This window comes from Dipodomys merriami, unplaced genomic scaffold (assembly GCF_024711535.1).
Source record: "Dipodomys merriami isolate MVZ:Mamm:240054 unplaced genomic scaffold, mDipMer1.0.p SCAF_4, whole genome shotgun sequence".
Classification (NCBI taxonomy): Eukaryota; Metazoa; Chordata; class Mammalia; order Rodentia; family Heteromyidae; genus Dipodomys; species Dipodomys merriami.
In genome coordinates, this window is record NW_027205603.1 from 92,956,751 (window position 1) to 92,978,162 (window position 21,412).

A 21,412-nucleotide genomic window follows, 5' to 3' on the forward strand; every position below is an offset into this window, starting at 1 on the left:
CAGGGACAGCTCCCAGGCCTAGAGCTCAAGCCCCAGGACTCACAAAAAAAAAAAAAAAAAGAGATCTTTCATGCGATTGTTTCTAACATATTTATAAGATTATGTCTTTGTTGCTTTGTATGTCCCTCACCCATGGTATAACCCCTGCTTTCACTGTATTTGATGTTGGTATATGTGGAGGGGAAGGGAAAAATCTAATCGTTAAAACAGATTCAGGAGGACCCATTGCAACAGTGAGATGTACAAGTCATTATGTCGAAAAACGAACTTTACAATTTTGGTGGGGGGGATGGAGGAGGGGAGGGTGGATGCGAAGGGATGGGAAGGGGAAACAAAGGAGGAGGCTACAATGCTTGATAAGAAAAGTACTCATTATCTTGCCCATGTAATTATAACCCCTCTGTACAATATATTCACAATAAAAAAATACTTTTTCAAAAAAAATAGAAGTTTCTGGGGCTGGGAAGGTGACTCAGTGGTAGAGCGCTTGCCTTGCATGCTCCAGGCCCTGGGTTCAATTCCTCAGCCCCACATAAGCAAAAAGAAAAAAAGCCGAAAGTGGCGCTGTGGCTCAAATGGTAGAGCACTAGCCTTGAGCTGAAGAGCTGAGGGACAGCGCCCAGGCCCAGAGTTCAGGCCCCACGACTGGACCAAAAAAAAAAAAAAAAAAAAAAAGAAGTTTCTGTGCAAGTTAATATTTAACAAATGTTTTTGTCTGTTTGTCGGTCCTGGGGCTTGCACTCTGGGCCTGGGCGCTGTCCCTCAGCTCTTCAGCTCAAGGCTCACACTCTACCACTTGAGCCACAGCGCCACTTTTGGCCTTTTCTGTTCATGTGGTGCTGAGGAATGGAACCCAGGGCCTCATCATGCAAGGCAAGCGCTCTACCACTGAGCCACCTTCCCAGCCCCAATATTTAATAAATGATAGGGAGCAGATTTAGTTCATTAGCTCTATTAAATTCCTTCATACATTATCCGTTTTTTCTCTTACAGAAACAAAAGAGGACACGTGTGGAGGGTCAGGAAGGGGTATGAGCTTCTGCCCAGGGATCACAGCTTTTTGGCAGCAGAATCCAAGCCTGGGAAGTCCCCAGGCATCTCTCCTCGTTGTGGAGAAGGCTGCACTCGGCCCTGAAGGACACAGTTTGTACAAAGCAAGCACAAATGGTCTCATCTGTGGAAGGTAACAGTACAGCCTCGTCTCAGGAGAGCCTATCGGGCCAGACTGATTTAATTTCACTTGATTAAAAAAAAAACAACAACAAGCTCTAAAAACACTAGCACCAGCAGACCTGATCTTCCCTGACATCTACAGTTCTGACAGCCCACACACATTATCGTGAACCAATGAAACCCCGAGTCATCGCAAACCCCAACCTTTGCACTGCAGGCAAGCAAATCAATGTCATGGGCAGGCTGGAGCCTAGGCTGGAGAACAGAATGTGAAGAGATGGGGAGGCGGAGAGAGACCCCATCACAGAGGCATTCAAGTATCCTCAGTCCTTTAGTCATCAGCAAGATAGCTACAGGTTCCTATTGTGTGTAAGACTATATATATGGCTCAAGACTGGAACTCAGATAGATACACCGACAAGACAAAGCAGGGAAGAGGAGACAAAGCAGAGATGAATGAGGCTGAGGAGAGGAAGGCAAAGCCTTATGGAGAGAAGAACAAAGGGGCTTGGATGTGGCAAGTTCTCCTGCTGCAGTCATTCCAGCCACAGCCAACACGCAGCACTGGACCAGGTGGAGGATGCCGCCCAATCAAAACGCAAAGCAAAGCCCATGATGCCAGTGCTGCCCGCCCTGTTTTGCAGAAGACAAGCAGAAAGACAGGCATCTGTGAGCCTGGAGGGTCGGTTCCCAGCATCAAGCCCTGAAATGACACGGCTGAGATGGCTTCTGAATTGTGGCACTGTGTTGCCTGTGGCCATTTGGAGAAGGGTAAAACCAGACCCACACCATATCCTGTACCAAACATGAGGACAAACTCCAACTGGTTCTGGGCTCTCAATCTAAACAAAACAATGTGTAAGAACTTTTAAATGCCTGGGTATTTTAAAACCCAAATACAGCAAAACACCCTCATGATGCAAATTCAAATGCAACATAAAAAAGATATATATTCAACTACATAATAGAGCAAAAAAATAAGTAATACAGTATATAAAACATAATGTGAGAGGAAAGATCTGCAACATACATCACAAAGGGCTAATACTCCTGATATAAAGATGTCATAAAAATTGAGAAGAAAAACAATAAAAATTCAACAGAAAAAATAAGAAGAAGCAAAAAAGATAAGCAGATTATTCCTAAGAGAAAATTACTGAAGCTCAGTGCAGAGTGTTGCCAGCACACACACAGACCTACCTCCCATCCAGAACACCCTGGGGGGAAAAGGATAGACTCTCAGGGGCTGGGAAGGTGGCTCAGTGGTAGAGTGCTTGCCTTGCATGCATGAGGCCCTGGGTTCCATTCCTCAGCACCACATAAGCAAAAAGAAAAAAGCTGGAAGTGGCGTTGTGGCTCAAGTGGTAGAACGCTAGCCTTGGGCTGAAGAGCTGAGGGACAGCGCCCAGACCCAGAGTTCAGGCCCCACAACTGGACCCAAAAAAAAAAAGAAAAGAAAAGAAAAGGATAGACTCTCTTACTTTTAGCACAAGAAAAACCTCCACTTTTTTTTTTTTTAAAGAAACCTATCCAGGTGCCAGTGTTGGCTTACGCTTGTAATCCTAAGTACTCAAAAGGCTGAGACCTGAGGCTTGAGGCTCAAAGCCAGTCAGGGCAGGAAAGTACATGGGACTCTGATCACCTATGAGCCACCAAAACTCTGGAAGTGGACCTATAGCCCAAGTGAGTAGAGCACTAGCCTTGAGTAAACAAGCTCAGGGACAATGCCTAGGCCTGGCTTCAAGCCCCAGGACCAGCACCAAAAAAAAAAAAAAAAAAAAGACACCTCTAAAAAATGAGAATAGTTACTTCCCATGAAGAGAGGAAATAGGAGACAGAGAGGAACTGCCACACCTCTACCTTTCTGTATAGTTTTGTTGTTGTTGTTGTTGGTCGGTTGTGGGACTTGAACTCTGGGCTTGGGTGCTATCCCTCAGCTCTCTACAGTTTGAGCCACAGCGCCACTTCCAGTTTTCTAGTGGTTTATTGGAGATAAGAGTCTCACGGACTTGCCTTGCCTGGGCTGGCTTTGAACCATGATACTCAGATCTCAGCCTCCTGAGTGGCTAGGATGACAGGTGTGAGCCACTGGCGCCCGGCTTGTATAGTTTTAATTTTGGAACCATGATGAGGTTCAGTAGACCAAAAGAAATCAATAAGGACAGGATATATGTGCTACTGGCTCAGAAAGAGGAACAACTACAGTATCTCAAATGCAAGATAATGGCACGGAGGGCACGGAGGGCACGGAGGGCACGGAGGGCACGGAGGCCCGTCCCAGCTGCCACGTGCACTCTCCCACAAAGGCACCAGGCACAACCCACAGACCGGAAGGCCTATCTCTGCTACAGTGAGGCTGGCTTTCTACATAATGGAGGGCTGAGAATAAACAAAGCCAATGTAAGCCGGGCGCTGGTGGCTCACGCCTGTAATCCTAGCTACTCAGGAGGCTCCCAGTTCAAAGCCAGCCCGGGCAGGAAAGTCCATGAGACTCTTATCTCCAATAAACCATTAGAAAACCGGAAGTGACGCTGTGGCTCAAGCAGTAGAGCGCTCGCCTTGAGCTGAAGAGCGCAGGGAAAGTGCCCAGGCCCAGAGTTCAAGCCCCACGACCAAACCAAAAAAAAAAAAAAAAAAAAAAGGACAATGTATGGATGCCCCTAGGAATCACTTCTCCCTGCTGGAGAAGGAAGCTATAAATGGAAATAGAATATAAGGAATCCTGGGATTGCAGTTGGAATTGGAAAGTCAGCATAAACTTTTAACAGTGTAAACGTCCCAAAGGGTCAAGAAGCATCAAACCCCTGTAGCAATGGGCACACTGTCTGAAAATACGAGCAACCTTACAGAATAAGATTATACGGAAATACTAAGGATGGATGCACACCAACCAATTAGATAAGCTAGAGGAGACAGGCAAATTCCTAAAAAAGATACAAATGACCAACACTGAAGAAGAAAAAGAAAATCTGAAGATTTATTAAATAATCAAATAATTTCTAAGAAAGAAAAGCCAAAACACAGATGGTTTCAATGGTGAATCCCACCAAACATTTAAGAATAAATTAGTGTCAATTCTTTTTTTCTTTTTTTTTGGGTCCGGTTGTGGAGCCTGAACTCTGGGCCTGGGCGCTGTCCCTCAGCTCTTCGGCTCAAGGCGAGCGCCCTACCACTTGAGCCACAGCGCCACTTCCAACGTTTTCTGCTTATGTGGTGCCTCATGCATGCAAGGCAAGCACTACCACTGAGCCACCTTCCCAGCCCTAATGTCAATTCTTAACAAAGGCTTCCAAAACAAACCAGAGGAAGGCACTCCAACAAACTCATGCTAGAAACCAACACTGATGTGATCCCAAACCCAGAAAAAGGAACCCAAAGCAGAAGAAAACTACAGAGTACTGTCTCTCCTGAGCGGATGCAAAAATTCTCACCAAGATCCTAGCAAGCCAAATCCAGCAAGATATAAAAGGATTACACAACAGGATCAAGTGAGACTTATTTCAGATGTGTAAGGCTGGCTTAACATCTGAAAATCAATTAGTATAATACTCATGCGAGTGAAATAAAAGACTAACAGGCCATCATTCTCTGAACATACACAGGACAAACACGCAAATTCAAAACGCTTCCAAAATAAAAATACTATATACCCTAGGAATTCCAGAAAATGGTCTCACCTTGATCCAGAGCACCCATGAGAAAACTACAGCTAATGGCGCTTGCTTATAGTCAATTATACTTAATGGCAAACGTGTTCCCCCTAAAATAGAACACATTTCTGAAGGGGAAGGACTAAAACTATTTTTCTTTTCAGGTAACATGGTCTTACATGGAGCAAAATCCTAAAGAAGCCACTGAAAAACATATTAGAGCTAAAGTTCACCAAGACTACAGGATCTAGGATCGATGTACAAAAGAGAATATATACATACCTTAGAATGAACATCTGAAAATAAAATTAAGAGAACAACTATGCTCATAATAGCAACAATTTAAGAATAATCTAAGCCGGGCACCAGGGGCTCATGCTTGTAATCCTAGCTATTCAAGAAGCTAAAATCTGCCAAATGCCAGTGACTCATGCCTGTAATCCTAGCTACTCAAGAGGTTGAGATCTCAGGGTCCCAGTTCAAAGCCAGCCCAGGCAAGGAAAGTTCATGAGACTCTTTTTTTTTTTTTTTGGATCCAGTCGTGGGCCTGAACTCTGGGCCTGGGCGCTGTCCCTCAGCTCTTCAGCTCAAGGCTAGCGCTCTACCACTTGAGCCACAGCGCCACTTCCAGCTGTTTTTTTCTGCTTATGTGGCGCTGAGGAATCGAACCCAGGGCCTCATGCATGCAAGGCAAGCGCTCTACCATGGAGCCACATTCCCAGCCCCCATGAGACTCTTATCTCCAAGTAACGACCAGAAAACTGGAGGTGAGCTGTGGCTCAAGTGGTAGAGCACTAGCCTTGAGCTGAAGAGCTGAGGGACAGCACCCACACCCTGAGTTAAAGCCCCTGAACTGGCACCAAAAAAACAAAAGAAAAAGAATAAATTTAACCAAAAACCCCAATAGTCTCATGCTCTGAAAACTTAAAACATCACTAAAAAAGAAATGATAAAGATAGGGCTCTGGCTCTGGCTCAATGGTAGAGCACGGCCTGGCACGCAGGAGGGCGGGGAGAGGGGGCAGCACCCCACGCACTGGACACTTCGTGTTCTCAAGACAGCAACACCTTCCAAGTGAGCCACAGACTCCAATTAATCGCTGTGAAAATCCCAGCTGGATTATTTGCGGAAACTGATTATCTGGCCCTAAAGTTTACATGGGCAACTCAAGGGATACAGAATAATCAAACACCATTGAAAGAAAAGAACAAGCTTAGAGAAAGAATTGACATTTCCCAATTACAAATTTCACATGACCTCTCTTGGATAAGAGTAATTTTTAAATTTATCCATTTGATCTTTGTTTTCTAAAATCTCTACACTAAACATGGCTGGTTTGTTTTTCATTCTCTTTTGTAGGTGAAGGAGCTTATTAGGACACTGAGATAATGACTTTTATAATAAGGAAAAAGTCACTTTGAGGCAGACCTGGTGATTGGACACAGCTTTGTACTTGCCAGGCATGTGCTCCACCACTTGAGCCACACACCAAGTCTTTTTGCTTTTAGTTTTTTTTTTTTATATCTTTGCTCAGGTTGGCCTCAAACCACTATCCTCCTACCTCTGCCTTCCAATTAGCTGGGATTACAGGTGTGTGCTAACACACTCAGCAACAAATTGTTCAAATATCCACTCCTTGAAAAAAATGTTAAGTATAACAGACAATTAAGTCATGGGCTGGAGGCGTGGCTCGGTTGGTAAAGTATCAGCCAATGAGCAAAAGTGTCAGATACTGAGTTTAAGGTGGGGGGGGGGGGAGAAAGAAATAAAGGAGAGAAAATGAAGGGGGGAGGGAGGAAGCGGGAGGGGGAAGGAAAGGGGGAGAGAGAGGGAAAGAGAGGGAGAGAAAGGGAGAGAGAAGGAGAGAGGAGAGAGGAGAGAGGAGAGAAATTGTTTTTTTTTTTTTTAAAAAAAAAAAAGGGCTGGGAAGGTGGCTCAGTGGTAGAGCGGTTGCCTTGCATGTTCAAGGCCCTGGGTTTGATTCCTCAGCACCACATAAGCAAAAAAAAAAGCCGGAAGTGGCGCTGTGGCTCAAGTGGTAGAGCACTAGCCTTGAGCTGAAGAGCTGAGGGACAGCGCCCAGGCCCAGAGTTCAGGCCCCACGCCCAGACCAAAAAAAAAATTCTTTAAAAAAAAAAAAAAACTTGGGCTGGGAAGGTGGCTCAGTGGTAGAGCGCTAGCCTTGAGCTGAAGAGCTGAGGGACAGCACCCAGGCCCAGAGTTCAGGCCCCACGACCGGACCTCAAAAGATAAATAGATAAATAAATAAATAAATAAATAAATAAATAAAATAAAACTTAAGGGGTTGGGAAGGTGGCTCAGTGGTAGAGCGCTTGCCTTGCATGCACGAGGCCCTGGGTTCAATTCCTCAGCACCACATAAGCAAAAAGAAAAAAGCCAGAAGTGGTGCTGTGGCTCAAGTGGTAGAGCGCTAGCCTTGAGCTGAAAAGCTTAGGGACAGTGCCCAGGCTCAGAGTTCACGCCCCACGACCAGACTCAAAAAAAAAAAAACAAAAAAAAAACTTAAAAATATAGGGGTTGGGGCTGGGAAGGTGGCTCAGTGGTAGAGCGCTTGCCTTGCATGCAAGAGGCCCTGGGTTCAATTCCTCAGCACCACATAAGCAGAAAAAGCCAGAAGTGGCACTGTGGCTCAAGTGGTAGAGTGCTCACCTTGAGCTGAAGAGCTCAGGGGCAGTGCCCAGGCCCAGAGTTCAAGCCCAGGACTGGCAAAATATAGATAGATAGATAGATAGATAGATAGATAGATAGATAGATAGATAGATAGATAGATAGATAGATAGATAGATATGGTATATATAGATATAGATATAGATATGGTTTGGGCACTGGTAGACCACTCCTGTAATAGTAGCTACTCAGGAGGCTGAGATAAAGGATCACAGCTTAAAGCCGGATTGGGCAGGAAAGTTCATAAGACTCTTATTTCCAACTAATCACCAAAACGTCAGAAGTGGAGCTATAACTGAAATGGTACAGTACCAGCTTTGAGCAAGAAGCTAAGGAATAGCATCCAGGCCCTGAGTTCAAGTCCTAAAAAAACAAAACAAAACAGGGCTGAGGACATGGCTCAACTGGTAAATCACGTGGTTAAAAGCCCTGAATTTAGCAGGGCGCCAGTGGCTCATGCCTGTAATCCTAGCTACTCAGGAGGCTGAGATCTGAGGATCACAGTTCAAGTCCAGCCTGGGCAGGAAAATCGGTGAGACTCTTATCTCCAATTAACTACCAGAAAACTGGAAGTGGCACTGTGGGTCAAGTGGTAGAGCTCTTGCCTTAGTTGAAGAGCTCATGGACAGCACCCAGGACCAGAGTTCAAGCTCCAGGACCAAAACAAACGAACAAACAAACAAAGCCCTGAATTCAAAACTCTACTATCACCCCCCCAAAAAAAGAGTACACTTCATAAATTAAAGTTTTAAAAGGACAAGTGTACCACATCCCTCAGGATGCACACGAAACTTACAAAGCAAAAATTATTTCTCAAAAATCCTAACAGAATCATGAAAACTCAAGAAACAAAGAGAAACCACACTTGGAGCTGGTGAACTCCACATACATGAAAAGACCTAGAAATCCCATAACTCTGACTCTAGTACAACAGAATGAAAACAGAATCTCTGCAGGGACATGGACTTCAGTGCATAGACCAGGATAGGCTGGTTGATGATTTTTTAAGAGTTCTAATTTTTGAACATGGTTGAAAAACTACTAAATGCTCTGAAAACAGCCAGAAATGCACCCCCTATACCTGTGAAGCCTGCCCCTACATCCCTAATAAACACAAGCTTATTTTTCTTTATTCATGGGTACTCATTCCTGACACCAAGGCCAAATAGTTTAATGAGGGCATGTGATCCACATTCTGCTTCTCTCGTCAAGTCTGGTTAATGCACCTGCTCTGCTGTGTGAGCATGGTATATCAAGGATGGTTCTAAAATGAACAGAAATGCCCACCTGGTTTGTGGAACTCTGCTCGATCCTCGAGCTGTTTTCTGCAGGTGACAGGGGTATTTCTGCGATCTTTTCCCTTGTGACAAGAACAACACACTCTGTTCTAAGACTGCCATGAGATAGGAAGTGAAGACGCCATGTTCTAAACAAGCTGCTGGACAAGAATACCCAAAGCCACCCCATGTTCCTGCACATCATAAATATGAAATGGAAAAGGAAACCTGACTCACTAATGAAAGATACATAACCCAGTTAAAAATGGCTAAAGGACCCGAGGAGACATTTTTCAAAGGAAATACACTAGTAACTAGTGGTAGTGGGCACATGAAGAAATGTTCACTAACTATAAAGGAAATGCAAATCAAAATAACTACAAAGTGAAATATGTGAAATTTATGTAATCACCTAATCTCAATTAAAGAAAAAAAGTGAGAGAAGGGCTGGGTTAGGAGAGATGGGTGACAATGCTGTCAGACATTTTGTACTCATGTACTCTTTTGTAGAATGGGAAATTCTTTGTACAACTACTTAAAGATAATAATTTTTAAAAAGACAGAAAAAAAAAAAAAACACTACAAAGCCCAGCACTAGAGGCTCATGCTGTAATCCTCCTCCCTGAAACCTGGAGGCAGGTTTGAAGCCAGCCCAGACAGAAGAGTGTATGAATAGACTTCATCTGCAACTAACCAGCAAAAATGCCAGATTGGAAGCATGGCTGAGTGGTAAAGCACCAGCTAAGCAAGCAAACCAAGCAAGCTCAAGGCCCTGAGTTCTAGACCTGATATTAAGATGAAAAAAAACCAACAGTGAGATATCACCTTTCATCCACCAGGAATCCAAAGGTAACAACTGCTAAGACGGAGAAAAATGGAACTCACACACAGATTCTAGAGGGAATGTAAAGTGGCACAGCCACTTTTGAAAATAATCTGGCCGTTTCTCAAGAAGTTAAACATGGCCAAGCGCTGATGGCTTATACCTGTAATCCTAGCTATTCAGGGGACTAAGATCTGAAGATTGAGATTTCAATCCAGCCTGGGTAGAAAAGTCTGTGAGACTCTAATTTCCAGTGTGGTTCATGCGGTAGAGCACCAGGCTTGAACTGAGCGGGGCAGGGGTGGGGGAGGGAGGTGTCAGCAAGAGCACAGTGTCCAGGCATGAGTTCAAGTCCCAGTAACGGAAGGAGAAGGAAGAGAAGAGGGGATGGAGGCATTAGAGGAGGAGGAGGAGGTGGTAGGAAGAGGAGGAGAGTAGCAGCAGCAGCAGCAGTAGTAGTTGTTGTTGTTGTTGCTGTTGTTAGATAATGAGTTAGCAAAGGATCCAGCAAGCCCACCTCCAAGACACAAACATGAGCGCTTCAGGCACCGTGCACACAAAGCCGGGCACATGAATGCCCACCTCACCACAGTTCACAAGGGGCAAAGAGTGAAAATGATGCAAACATCCATCAAGCGACAGACTGGAGACACAGCAGACTGACACTCAGGGGCAGTGAGGGCAACTCGTGCAGCCGCGAGGCCGGGCCTTGCAGACAGCAGTGAAGAAGCCAGCCCCAGAAGGGCGCGGCTGGTGGCGCCCTCGTGACCTGTGCTGAGCAGGAAACCACAGGCAGCAGTGAGTGACTCGGCTGCCTGGCGCGGGCTGGGTGGCAGTAGGTTGGGTACACTCATTTGGGCGCAGGGGCTTCTTGTTGGGGTGATGGAAATAGACTACAGTGGTGCCTGCACAGCTGTTTAAAAAACTTGAAAAGTACCTGAGAACAGGCATCCCCCTCACAAGTGCAAATTGATTACTTTTATTATTGGAAGAAAGTGCTCTCTACATGAACATGGAAAAAAAACAACTAGGAGTCAAATGAAGTTAGCCAAAGGACTGTTTTAATTGAATCAAGTGCGTGCTGAGTGTACACAAAATGCCCAGAAACCGGAAGAAAAAAAAAAGAGTTTGGGAAAAGAATCATTCCATTTAAAATGCAAATCAGGAGCTCAGAAGCTGAACTGCCAGCAGCCACAGAGGAAACAATTTGTTCTGAAAAGAAGCAGCAGAGGGCTGGGAAGGTGGCTCAGTGGTAGAGCGCTTGCCTTGCATGCTCCAGGCCCTGGGTTCGATTCTTCAGCACCACATAAGAAAAAAGAAAAAAGCCAGAAGTGGTGCTGTGGCTCAAGTGGTAGAGCGCTAGCCTTGCGCTAAAGAGCTGAGGGATAACGCCCAGGCCCAGAGTTCAGGCCCCACAACCGGACCCCAAAAAAAAAAAAAAAAAGAAGCAGCAGAGCCAGCACCAGGCAGGGCTACTGCGCTTCCTCAACCTAGCTGGACACACATCTTGTCCTAGGAGGGTGGGATCTAGGGGGGTGGGGGCAGAGGAATGGAGGAATGGTGGACAGATACTCAAAATAGCCGTGAGAAATGGAACTGGGAAACTTGAGGAGACAGGAGGGGTTGGGATAAGTAGGGAGAGAGAATATGGGGAGAGTGACACTGATCAAAATGGACTGTGCCCACAAACTGATATGTTGGATTGAAATCCTTTTGTATGACTATTAGAAGATGGTAAAAATTCAATTTTTTATTTTTCTTAATTATCAAGTCCTTGTCACAGGAGTTTACATTTAGCAAAGCAGTTTAGGAATACAGTATCTCTTGATCACTATCACTCCCTTCAACATTCCCACTCATTTTTGTAGGATATACATTTTGTTTTCCTTTTTTTTAGGGGGGGGGGTGTCAGTTGTGGGGCCTGAACTCTGGGCCTGGGCGCTGTGCCTCAGCTCTTCAGCTCAAGGCGAGCACTCTACCACTGGAGCCACAGTACCTGCCACTTTGGCTTTTTCTGCTTAGGTGGTGCTGAGGAATGGAACCCAGGGCCTCATGCATGCAAGGCAAGCACTCTACCACTGAGCCACCTTCCCAGCCCCTACATTTAATTTTTGAAAAAATAAATTTATTTAACTTTTTTAACTGTATTTAAAACAAGAAAAAGAAAGCTTCTCCTGGCTCAGCTTCCTGAGCACTGGGATTACATGAGTGCATCACCACTCGCAGCTTCTTGGTCTTATTTTCACGAGTACAGGCAGAAATATCTACTTTTCAGTCACCAAAAACTCTCAAGTTGTTTTCTCTCAGCAGCTCGGTTTCCCAAAAGCAAAGGGAAGCCTCAATGCCCCTCCTCTACACTCCATACAGCCCCATCTAAACACTATCCAGAGGAGGAGCTGGACACAGATGCAAACATGAGTTGACCAACCTGAAGCTACTCTACCCCACAGTGAAGTGAGCTCAAATATCTCATGCACGAAGCCCACGTAAGCACTGTTGTCTGCTTTGCATTCTTCAAAGCAAGGTGTTTGTCGTGTTTCTATTACTTACTCGGTTGGTTGTTTCTGATTAAACCAGAAAATGACTGAACTCATCATGAAATAACTAGGCACTGTGATAAAGTAGGGTTCTGCTGTATTAATTACAGAAGGTGTTAAGAGGGGAAAGCGAAATCCACCTCTGTAAAAAAAAAAAAATGCAGAATTTCTGTCCCTTCTAAGTACACATATGGGAGACACAGGGAATTGCAATCTGTGTGGAAAGGAACACAAGCCGGTCTGTGAACGGACTCAGAGGGGAACATGCTCAGGGCATTCCGAGATTGCAAGTCATTCACATCACCATGCGAGTGCAGGAGTCCTCTCAACAGGCAACACGAAGCAACAGGCGCCCAACCAACAAGGACCACACAATAGTTGATTTCCACAGTTCTGATTTAAAATCACTTAAATCAGAACGTTCAAGAGATTACAATCCAGAAATTTTAACCATCACTCACACCACCATGAAACAAGCACTTAAAAAAAAAAACCAAAAGAAACTGAGCACGTAGATCATGTACCTGGATCAATGAGGACTTCTTGCGCTCCTGGAAGAAAGAACAGAGCATGGTCCTTTATTGGAAAAATAAAACTGCTTCTCAAGATAAAGACTAAAACACATTTCCCAATTCACATACCCTTGACAAATCTGTGACACTTGTATCTGATCGAAAAGCAATCCTGCATAACAGTGTGTTGTAAGCACAATGCTTTCATACTGCAGAGGGAAAAACAGGAATGGAAGCAAACTCCAAAGGGTCTCCTTATCTCTTCCCCTTCCCTCTTTGAAGCTCATGCTCCTAATGCCTCTTAATTAAGAGGATTTATTTACAAATAAGCCAAGTGACAAAACAAAGGAATATTGTGCGAATCCGTATCAGCATCCTGGAATGAGGAAAGAAAAGGTATCAGAAAACAATATCGAATTTACCACCTCTCCCTAAAATCACATTCAGTCTCCATTTCTTTCTCTCTCTCTCACAAACACACATGCACATACACATACATACATCCACACATACACACACATAATCACTGAAAGCTTCATCAAGCTCAGAATATCCAATGTTTAGAAGGTAGCTTTGTAGTTAGTTTCAAATATAAGCAATTAACTTTGCTATTATCAAGAAGCTTGTCAAAGCCCTCATCATCTACCAAATTACCCAAATATCAGTGATAGCCAATCAATCTTTTGTGCAGAATGAAATTTCCTGTCATCCCTTTCCAAGAATGACATTTATCATTAGCTATCATTCTTTTTCACATTTTAACAAAAAGGTATATCCCAATAAGATGTACCCTTAGTAAGAGTTTTCTATACAAAGAACAAGCCCCATGATTATTATACTGATATGTTTATGGTAAAAGCTGTCTTATATGCAGTAATCTCTATTTTTAAATACAGAATAAGAATCACTATACTCTGAAAGTCACAATAAAAATAATAAAACAGCCAGGTACCAGTGGCTCACGCCTGTAATCCTAGCTACCCAGGAGGCTGAGATCTGAGAATCACATTTTAAAGCCAGCCCAGGCTGGAAAACCTGTGAGACTCTTATCTCTAATTAGTCACCAAAAAAGCTGAGGGCAGAGCTGTGGTTCAAGTGGTAGAGCACCAGCCGTAAGCAAAATGAAGCTCAAAGATAACACCCAGGCCATGAGTTCAAGCCCCAGGACCAGCACAAAAAATTAAAAAGCCAATTAAGGAAATGGCCGTTATAGAAAACACAAGACACGGGCTGAGAAGGTGGCTCAGTGGTAGAATGCTTGCCTTGCATGCATGAGGCCCTGGGTTCGATTCCTCAGCACCACATAAAGCTGAAAGTGGCACTGTGGCTCAAGTGGTAGAGCACTAACCTTGAGCTGAAGAGCTGAGGGACAGCGCCCAGGCCCAGAGTTCAGGCCCATGACTGACAAAAAATAAAAAAGAAAGAAAGAAGGAAAGAAAAAAAGAAAACACAAGACACACTTGCTCCAGGCCCCACAACTGCAAAAGCAGCCCCATTCCCCCTCCAAGAAAGGCTGCGTGGGAGCCGCAGCTCAGAGCAGAATCGCACTCAAACACCCCAGCTAAACTGGAAAAACTCAGCTCCCCATGATACCAAATGGCCTCCCACTAATAAGCCACGAAAGAGGATCAAAGCTCAGGAGCTCAACAGTCTTTTCCACTTTAAGGACAGCAGAGGTGACTTCTCCTTCTCTTACACAATCATGGCTGCTTTCTAATATTGCTAGAGAAACCAATCTCCCCACTGCTCTCTTGGCACTCCTAAAATTTTCATGTTGAGATAACAGAACAAAAATAAGATATAACTAGAATGCTTTTTCCAAGTACCCAGATATAATGGAAACCATGCTATTATGAGCATTAAAGGAAGAAATCAAATTAAAGAAACTTGAAGTCTTTCACAAACAGGAAAACCAGGTGCAACAGTGCCACCTATGGCACACTCCCTGAACGCCTTCCCAGGCCGCTGCGTAACAAGTTAAAATGAGCAGGCTTTTCAAATGGGATGTTCAGAGACGGTAACTAAAGCCTAGCTAGCACGAACTCAATTCTGCTTCAGGAAAGAAGGCAGGGGTTTGGTAATTAATCTAAAAAGTATAACATGCTGAATATAAACAAAACAGACAGGCTCACAGAAACTAGTCCAAGAGCAAGACATTCTCTCTCTCTCTCTCTCTCTCTCTCTCTCTCTCTCTCTCTCTCTCTCTCTCTCTCTCTCTCTCTCTCTCTCTTTCTCTCTTCCCCCCCCACTCTTGTCGGTCATGGGGCCTAAATACTGGGCCTGGGCGCTGTCCCTCAGCTCTGCAGCTCATGGCTAGTGCTCTACCACTTGAGCCATAGCACCATTTCCTCTTTTTTCTGCTAATGTGCTGAGGAATCGAACCCAGGGCCTCATGCATACGAGGCAAGCACTCTACCACTGAACCACCTTCCCAGCCCCTGGGCTGGCTTTGAACAGCAATCCTCAGATCTCAGCTTCCTAAGTAGCTAGGATTACAGGCATGAGCTACCATGCCTGGCAAGAGTAAGACTCTCAAACTGGCCCAGCCCCTTCCTTTTATACCAGAGAGGCTGAGACTCTAGCAGCCTGCCACAAAGCTTTTTTCACCTTTGTATTTTGCTATGTACCAAAGGCAACTGCTCACAGACAGTCCGCAATCATAAAGCCACATCTGCATAGCTTCCCAAAGGCTATAGGCCGTGAGTCTCACAGCACGCATGCCCAGACGAAAACACCATGACCTGGTCAGTGACAGAACCTGCTGTTCCCCACCATAAAGGGAAGTGGCAGGCGCCAAGCCACACTTTCACCTCTTTACCCGGGTAAGGGGAGTGCAGACCTCTTCTACTAGCGCAGGAATAAGCTTCTTCCCGGAAAATAGCTCAACATCAAATTGTCTAAGCTCAGTGGCTAAGGTCAACTTCTGAATAGCAAATGCTTAGTAATTTAAAGGTTTCAGTAGATGATTATGGAGCAACAGGAATTCGGAGTTGTAAAAATATATATTCTGTGAAAATAACCTAACAAGTTCCTCAACCCAAGGAAATTTAGCTGTTCCTCATCTTACCAGAGTGACACTGACTTATTTCAAGGTCCATTATGCATTGAAAAGAAAACCTGCTCATGCCTGTAATCTGAGCTACTCAGGAGACTGAGATCTGAAGATCATGGTTCAAAGCCAGCCCAAGCAAGAAAGTCTGTGAGACTCTTATCTCCAATTAACTATCAAAAAAAAAAGCCAGAAGTGGAGCAGTGGCTCAAGTGGTCAAGTGCTATCCTTGAGCAAAAAAGCTCAGGGACAGCACCCAGGCCCTCAGTTCAAGCCCCCAGGACTAACACAAAACCAAAACCAAAATGAAAATCTGAGCAAGCATGGCAGCATCAGGAGAAAAGAAAACTGAGGCAGGAGGGCCACAAGTTCTAAGTCGTCCTGAACTGTCTGGTGAGATTCCTGTCTCAAAAAGAGAAAGAAGAAAAAGAAAATGGCATTTTTTTACTCCAAACCATACTCGTAAGTATCACATTTATAAGTATCACATTTTATGCATCAGAAATAGCCACCAGCTTCATTATTCAAAGCTGATCTTCCTCACCAATCTACTGCTATCACTTTTAACTTTGATGAGTTATGTACATGTTTATATATCTATATATACACGTGTGTACACATATGTATACATGTGTGTGAGCATAGGTATCTCACACCATACAAAAGAAGTGACACTGGCCTAAGTTCGTGGATGAGGAAATATATTTAGGCCATAAAAAGCAGGCTAAATCTCTAACTTAAAGTAGCCTTTATGTATACTAAGGACTATAGAACACCAACTTGGTCTTTATAACTTCTTCTCCTAACAACCAACTCTAGAAAAGGAAAATAATCAATAATCACTAACAATAGCTAGATTTAGAAGTCACTTCTTTTGCTTTTTTGTTGTTGTTTTTGTGCCAGTACCAAGAACTGGGCGCTGCCCCTTAAGTCTTTGTTCAAGTCTGGCCTTCCACTTGCGCCACAGCTTTACGTCTAGCTTCTTACTAAAGATAAAGTGTTCCAGAGTTTCCTGCCCAGGCTGGCTTTGAACGTCAACCCTCAGCTCTCAGCCTCCGGAGTAGATAGGATGACAGGCAGCAGCACCAGCTTAAAAGTCACTTCATTTTTACACTGGCATCATTCTTTATGTGCTGGTTTTATGCTTCCAAAGTGAAGAACAGAAGGGCTGGGAGGGTGGCTCCGGGGTAGAGTGCTTGCCTAGCACGCATGAAACCCTGGGTCGGATTCCTCAGCACCACATATACAGAAAAAGCTGAAAGTGGCACTGTAGCTCAAGTGGTAAAGTGCTGGCGTTGAGCAAAAAAAGCTCAGGGACAGTGCCCAGGCCCTAAATTCAAGCCCCAGAACTAGCAAAAACAAAAACAAAAAAAACCCATAAAAAACATTCCATCTTCACTTGTGAGTAAAGCGCACTATGGAAGGCTGTAACGACTCTAACTGCCACCACTGTCTCTCATGCTCACCGACCCCTCTTCTTGTGAAGTCAGGCCAACTCATGCTCACATCCTAACCTTGCCACTCACGCTAGTGGCTTAGGGCAGTCACCTGGCCTCAGTCTCCTTACTTGCAAAAGAAGACCTGGTTCCAACCCAGATGCCCCTCAGTAGATGAATGGATCAAGAAAATGTGGTATATATACACAATGGAATTCTATGCCTCCATCAGAAAGAATGACATTTCCCCATTTGTTAGGAAATGGAAAGGCTTGGAAAAAATTATATTAAGTGAAGTAAGCCAGGCCCAAAGAAGCATAGGTCCCATGGTTTCCCTTATTTGCAATATCTAGTATAGGTATGAGTCAAGCAGAAAAGGTCAGATAATGTGATGTTAGGAAAATGAACCCTTAAATATGTATTTTAATGTTTTCGTTTCTTTCATGCATATGTTTCTAACGCATTTATAAGATTATTTCTTTGTTGCTTTGTATGTCCCTCCCCCACAGTGTAACCCCCGCTTTCACTATATTTGATGTCAGTATAACATGTGGAGGAGATGGGGGCAAACAAGTCGTTTAAGGATTCAGGTGGACCTGTTGCAACAATGAGAAGTACAAAATGTCATGTCAAAACCAGCTTTACAATGTCGGTGGGGGGGGGGAGGGGGGTATAATTGGGTGGGGGGAGGGGGGAGGCTGGGAAGGGAGGTGAAGGGTAAACAAAGGAGAAGGCTGCAATGCTTGGTAAGAAATGTATGCATTATCCTGCCCATGTAATTGTAGCCCCTCTGTACAGTATGTTCTCAAATAAAATAAAATAATATTAAAAAAAAAAAAAAAAAAGAAGACCTGGTTCCTACCAACAAATGCCGGCCACAAAGGGACCAGAGTAAAGCACTGATACTAAGCCCCGGCCTGAGGGGCTCAATGGACTCCAGCTAGGTAACCCATTGTTTTCATCCCCAGTGTGGGACAGAACAGGTCTCTGGGAAAGATGAACACACCCAGCCCTGCAAGGTGATTTGGGTAATGATGAGTAGTATTACTGGGTTCAGATGGACGGAAAAGAGAGATAACCATCAAGAAACATTTATAAATCAGATGAGGTCGCTCACGCTTGTAATCCCAGTTCCCAGGAGGCTGAGACGTGTGGTTCAAAAGTTAGCCAAGCACCAGTAGCTCACACCTATAATCCTACCTACTCAAGGGGCTGAGATTTAAGGATCACAATTTGAAGCCAGCCTGGTCAGAAGAGATGAGACTCTTATATCCAACTAACGACCAAAAAGCCAGAAGGAGAACTGTGGCTCAAGTGATAGAATGCTAGCCTTGAGCACAAAATCTCAGGCAATGTTCTGAGTTAAGCCCTAGGACTGGCACCCAAAAAAAGCTAGGTATATGGTTTACACCTATAATCCCAGCTACTCGAAGCCAACTCGGGCAAAAAGTAAGACCCCCACCTAATATGCCACCTAGCCAGGTACAGTGGGGTACCTCTGTGGTCCCAGCCACTCAGGAGGTCTAAGTGAGAAGAATGGGCTCTGGCTGGCCCAGGCAAAACAGGAGATCTTATCTCAAAAATAATGAAAGCAAAAAGGGTTGGGGACATGGCTCAAGTGACAGAGCACCAAGGCCTTGACTTCAAAGTTCAAACCCTAGCGCCAAAGGGAAAGTAAAAAAAAAAAAAAAAAAGGAAACATAAGTCAATGATGAGCATTTTTTGTGGATTTATTGAAAAAAATGTCCAAATAATTTTTAATTTGGTGTGAGACTGAACTCATAACTTTGCACATGCCTGGCTCTACCACAGACCCAATCATTTCTGAATAAACTGAAGTTTTATCCATTAATCACAGACTCACAGGTTTGCATGTAAACCTCCGAAGAAAGAATTTGTAGGGCTGGGAAGGTGGTTCAAAGGTAGAGTGCTTGCCTGGCATGCATGAGGCCCTCGGTTTGATTCCTCAGCACCACATAGCAGAAAAAGCCAGAAGTGGCGCTGTGGCTCAAGTGGTAGAGCGCTAGCCTTGAGCTGAAGAACTGAGGGACAGCGCCCAGGCCCAGAGTTCAACCCCCACCACTGACAAAAAAAAAAAGAATTTGTAGCCCTAATTTTTCAATACCAAGGCAGTGAAGTTTCAAACACAATTTTAAAAGTAGAATTAAAGGAAAAAGAGACAGGACTACAGTATTCTTTTTCAAAAACTAGGATAATTCCAATTGAATAAGGAATCTTACTTTTCTCAGAGGACATGTGTCTAGAAGCTGTACGGTCTGAGTGTGCATTGTACAGCCTTTGACAGTGCTCCTGAATGACGCGACTGTGGTGCTCAACGGTAGAAACGCCTCACCACAGCCGCCAGCACCACCAAGTGCCAACACCTACGCTCTGTATGGGAGCTGCCATTGCCCGATTTTACAGACAAGGAAACTGAGGCACAAAGAGTAAGCAACTTAGCCGGGCACCGGTGGCTCACACCTGTAATCCTGGCTACTCAGGAGGCTGAGATCTGAGGATCATGGTTCAAAGTGAGCCCGGGCAGGAAAGTCTGTGAGACTCTTATCTCTAATTAACCACCAGAAAACCGGAAGTGGTGCTGTGGCTCAAGTAAGTGGTAGAACACTCGCCTAGAGCTGAAGAACTCAGGGCACCCAGGCCCAGAGATCGAGCCCCACGAACGACCAAAACAAACAAAAAAAAGAAAGAGTAAGCAGCTTGCTCCAGCTCATGCCGATGCTGACACTGCCACCGGGCAGTGCCATGGGACCTGAGATACTCTGTCTGTGAACTACAAGGAGAATGCTGGTGAACTAGCCTCAGTGTCTCCTACATGAATGAGGCTGCCACTACAACTGCCAGACCTTGAGAGTAAAACCTAAGGGAAATGGAACCTTCCCCCTTGTGCAATTACTGCATGCTCTGGAACTCCGCCTGAGGTAGGTGACCCTCCACAGCTTCCACAGGAGTGGAGCCGCTTCCTCTCCCCCAACTGCCACACAGACATCACTGAGTATTTCCCCCACAGCCTCCCTCAACAGTAAAAGCTAAATAAGGACTCTTCTGTACTCCACAAAAAGTCCTCCCTTAAACTTCCTTTGCCTATGTTTATCAAGGGGAAAAAAAAATGAAACATTACCCTAAGAAGTTTCCAGTCTTGCTAATCATATCAGCAAGACAGTTAACACATTAGCAAACCCTCAGCAAGAACTGCTGGGAGAAGAGAGGACATCTCTTAAGAGAAACAACCCAGGGCTAGGAAGGTGGCTCAGTGGTAGAGCGCTTGCCTTGCGGCTCGATTCCTCAGTACCACATAAGCAGAAAAAGCCGAAAGTGGCGCTATGGCAAGTGGTAGAGCACTAGCCTTGAGCTGAAGAGTGGAAGGGCAGTGCCTAGTCCCAGAGTTCAGGCCCCATGGGGGCTGGGAAGGTGGCTCAGTGGTAGAGCGCTTGCCTTGCATGCCTGAAGCCCAGGGTTCGATTCCTCAGCACCACATAAGCAAAAAGAAAAAAGCTGGAAGTGGCGCTGTGGCTCAAGTGGTAGAGCGCTAGCCTTGAGCTGAAGAGCTGAGGGACAGTGCCCAGACCCAGAGTTCAGGCCCCACTACTGGACCAAAAAAAAAAAAAAAAAACAGAGTTCAGGCCCCATGACCAACCAAAAAAAAAATACAAAACAAAACCAAAAACAATAAAATAGCGTTGTCTAAGCAGCTCCCACACAGCATGCCTGGAATCAGAGGGTCTGCTGTGGAACCTGGTTCCCACAGAGGAGCTGGGGGAGGGGAGGGTCACAGGGGGTGGAGAATCATGGAAGAAGAAATTCAGCTTGGCTCCCCCATCCAACATTAACTACTCTTTTCTCTTTGGGGGGAGGGGAACACGGTTTGCTCCTTCAGGATACTCAAAACCTCTCAGAGACCAAAAAATATCTAGCAGTTTCCATGCTAGCCTTAAGTCAGGCCTCATTCATTACCATCACGACCATTAAAGGCAAGTGCATTCATGAAAGGTCCAAGTTCAGATTCACTCAGCATTTGTGGGTCTGTTCCTCCTCTTCCTTGGTGCTAATCAAGCTTAAGTCATTAGAACCTCACCAACCAAGATAACAAGAAGTAGCCTAACTACCGAGCTACGTGTTAAAACTGATTCTGGAGTCAGGTGCTGGCTGCTTCCATCTGTACTTCTCAGGAGGCTGACATCTGAGGATCACAGTTTAGGGCAGGAGAGTTCATGAGACTCTTATCTTCAACTAACCACCAAAAAGCAGG

General features: G+C 44.8%; 1 protein-coding gene across 1 annotated transcript in view; it reads right to left on the reverse strand.

Annotated features, from left to right (window-relative positions):
* The window catches only part of Trappc9 (trafficking protein particle complex subunit 9), a 451,464-nt gene that overhangs the window by 411,957 nt on the left and 18,095 nt on the right, over nt 1-21,412 (reverse strand). The window contains exon 5 of the mRNA XM_069991461.1: nt 12,673-12,699. Within this exon, the coding sequence (XP_069847562.1) occupies nt 12,673-12,699 (27 nt within the window). The remainder of the gene's footprint in view (nt 1-12,672; nt 12,700-21,412) is intronic.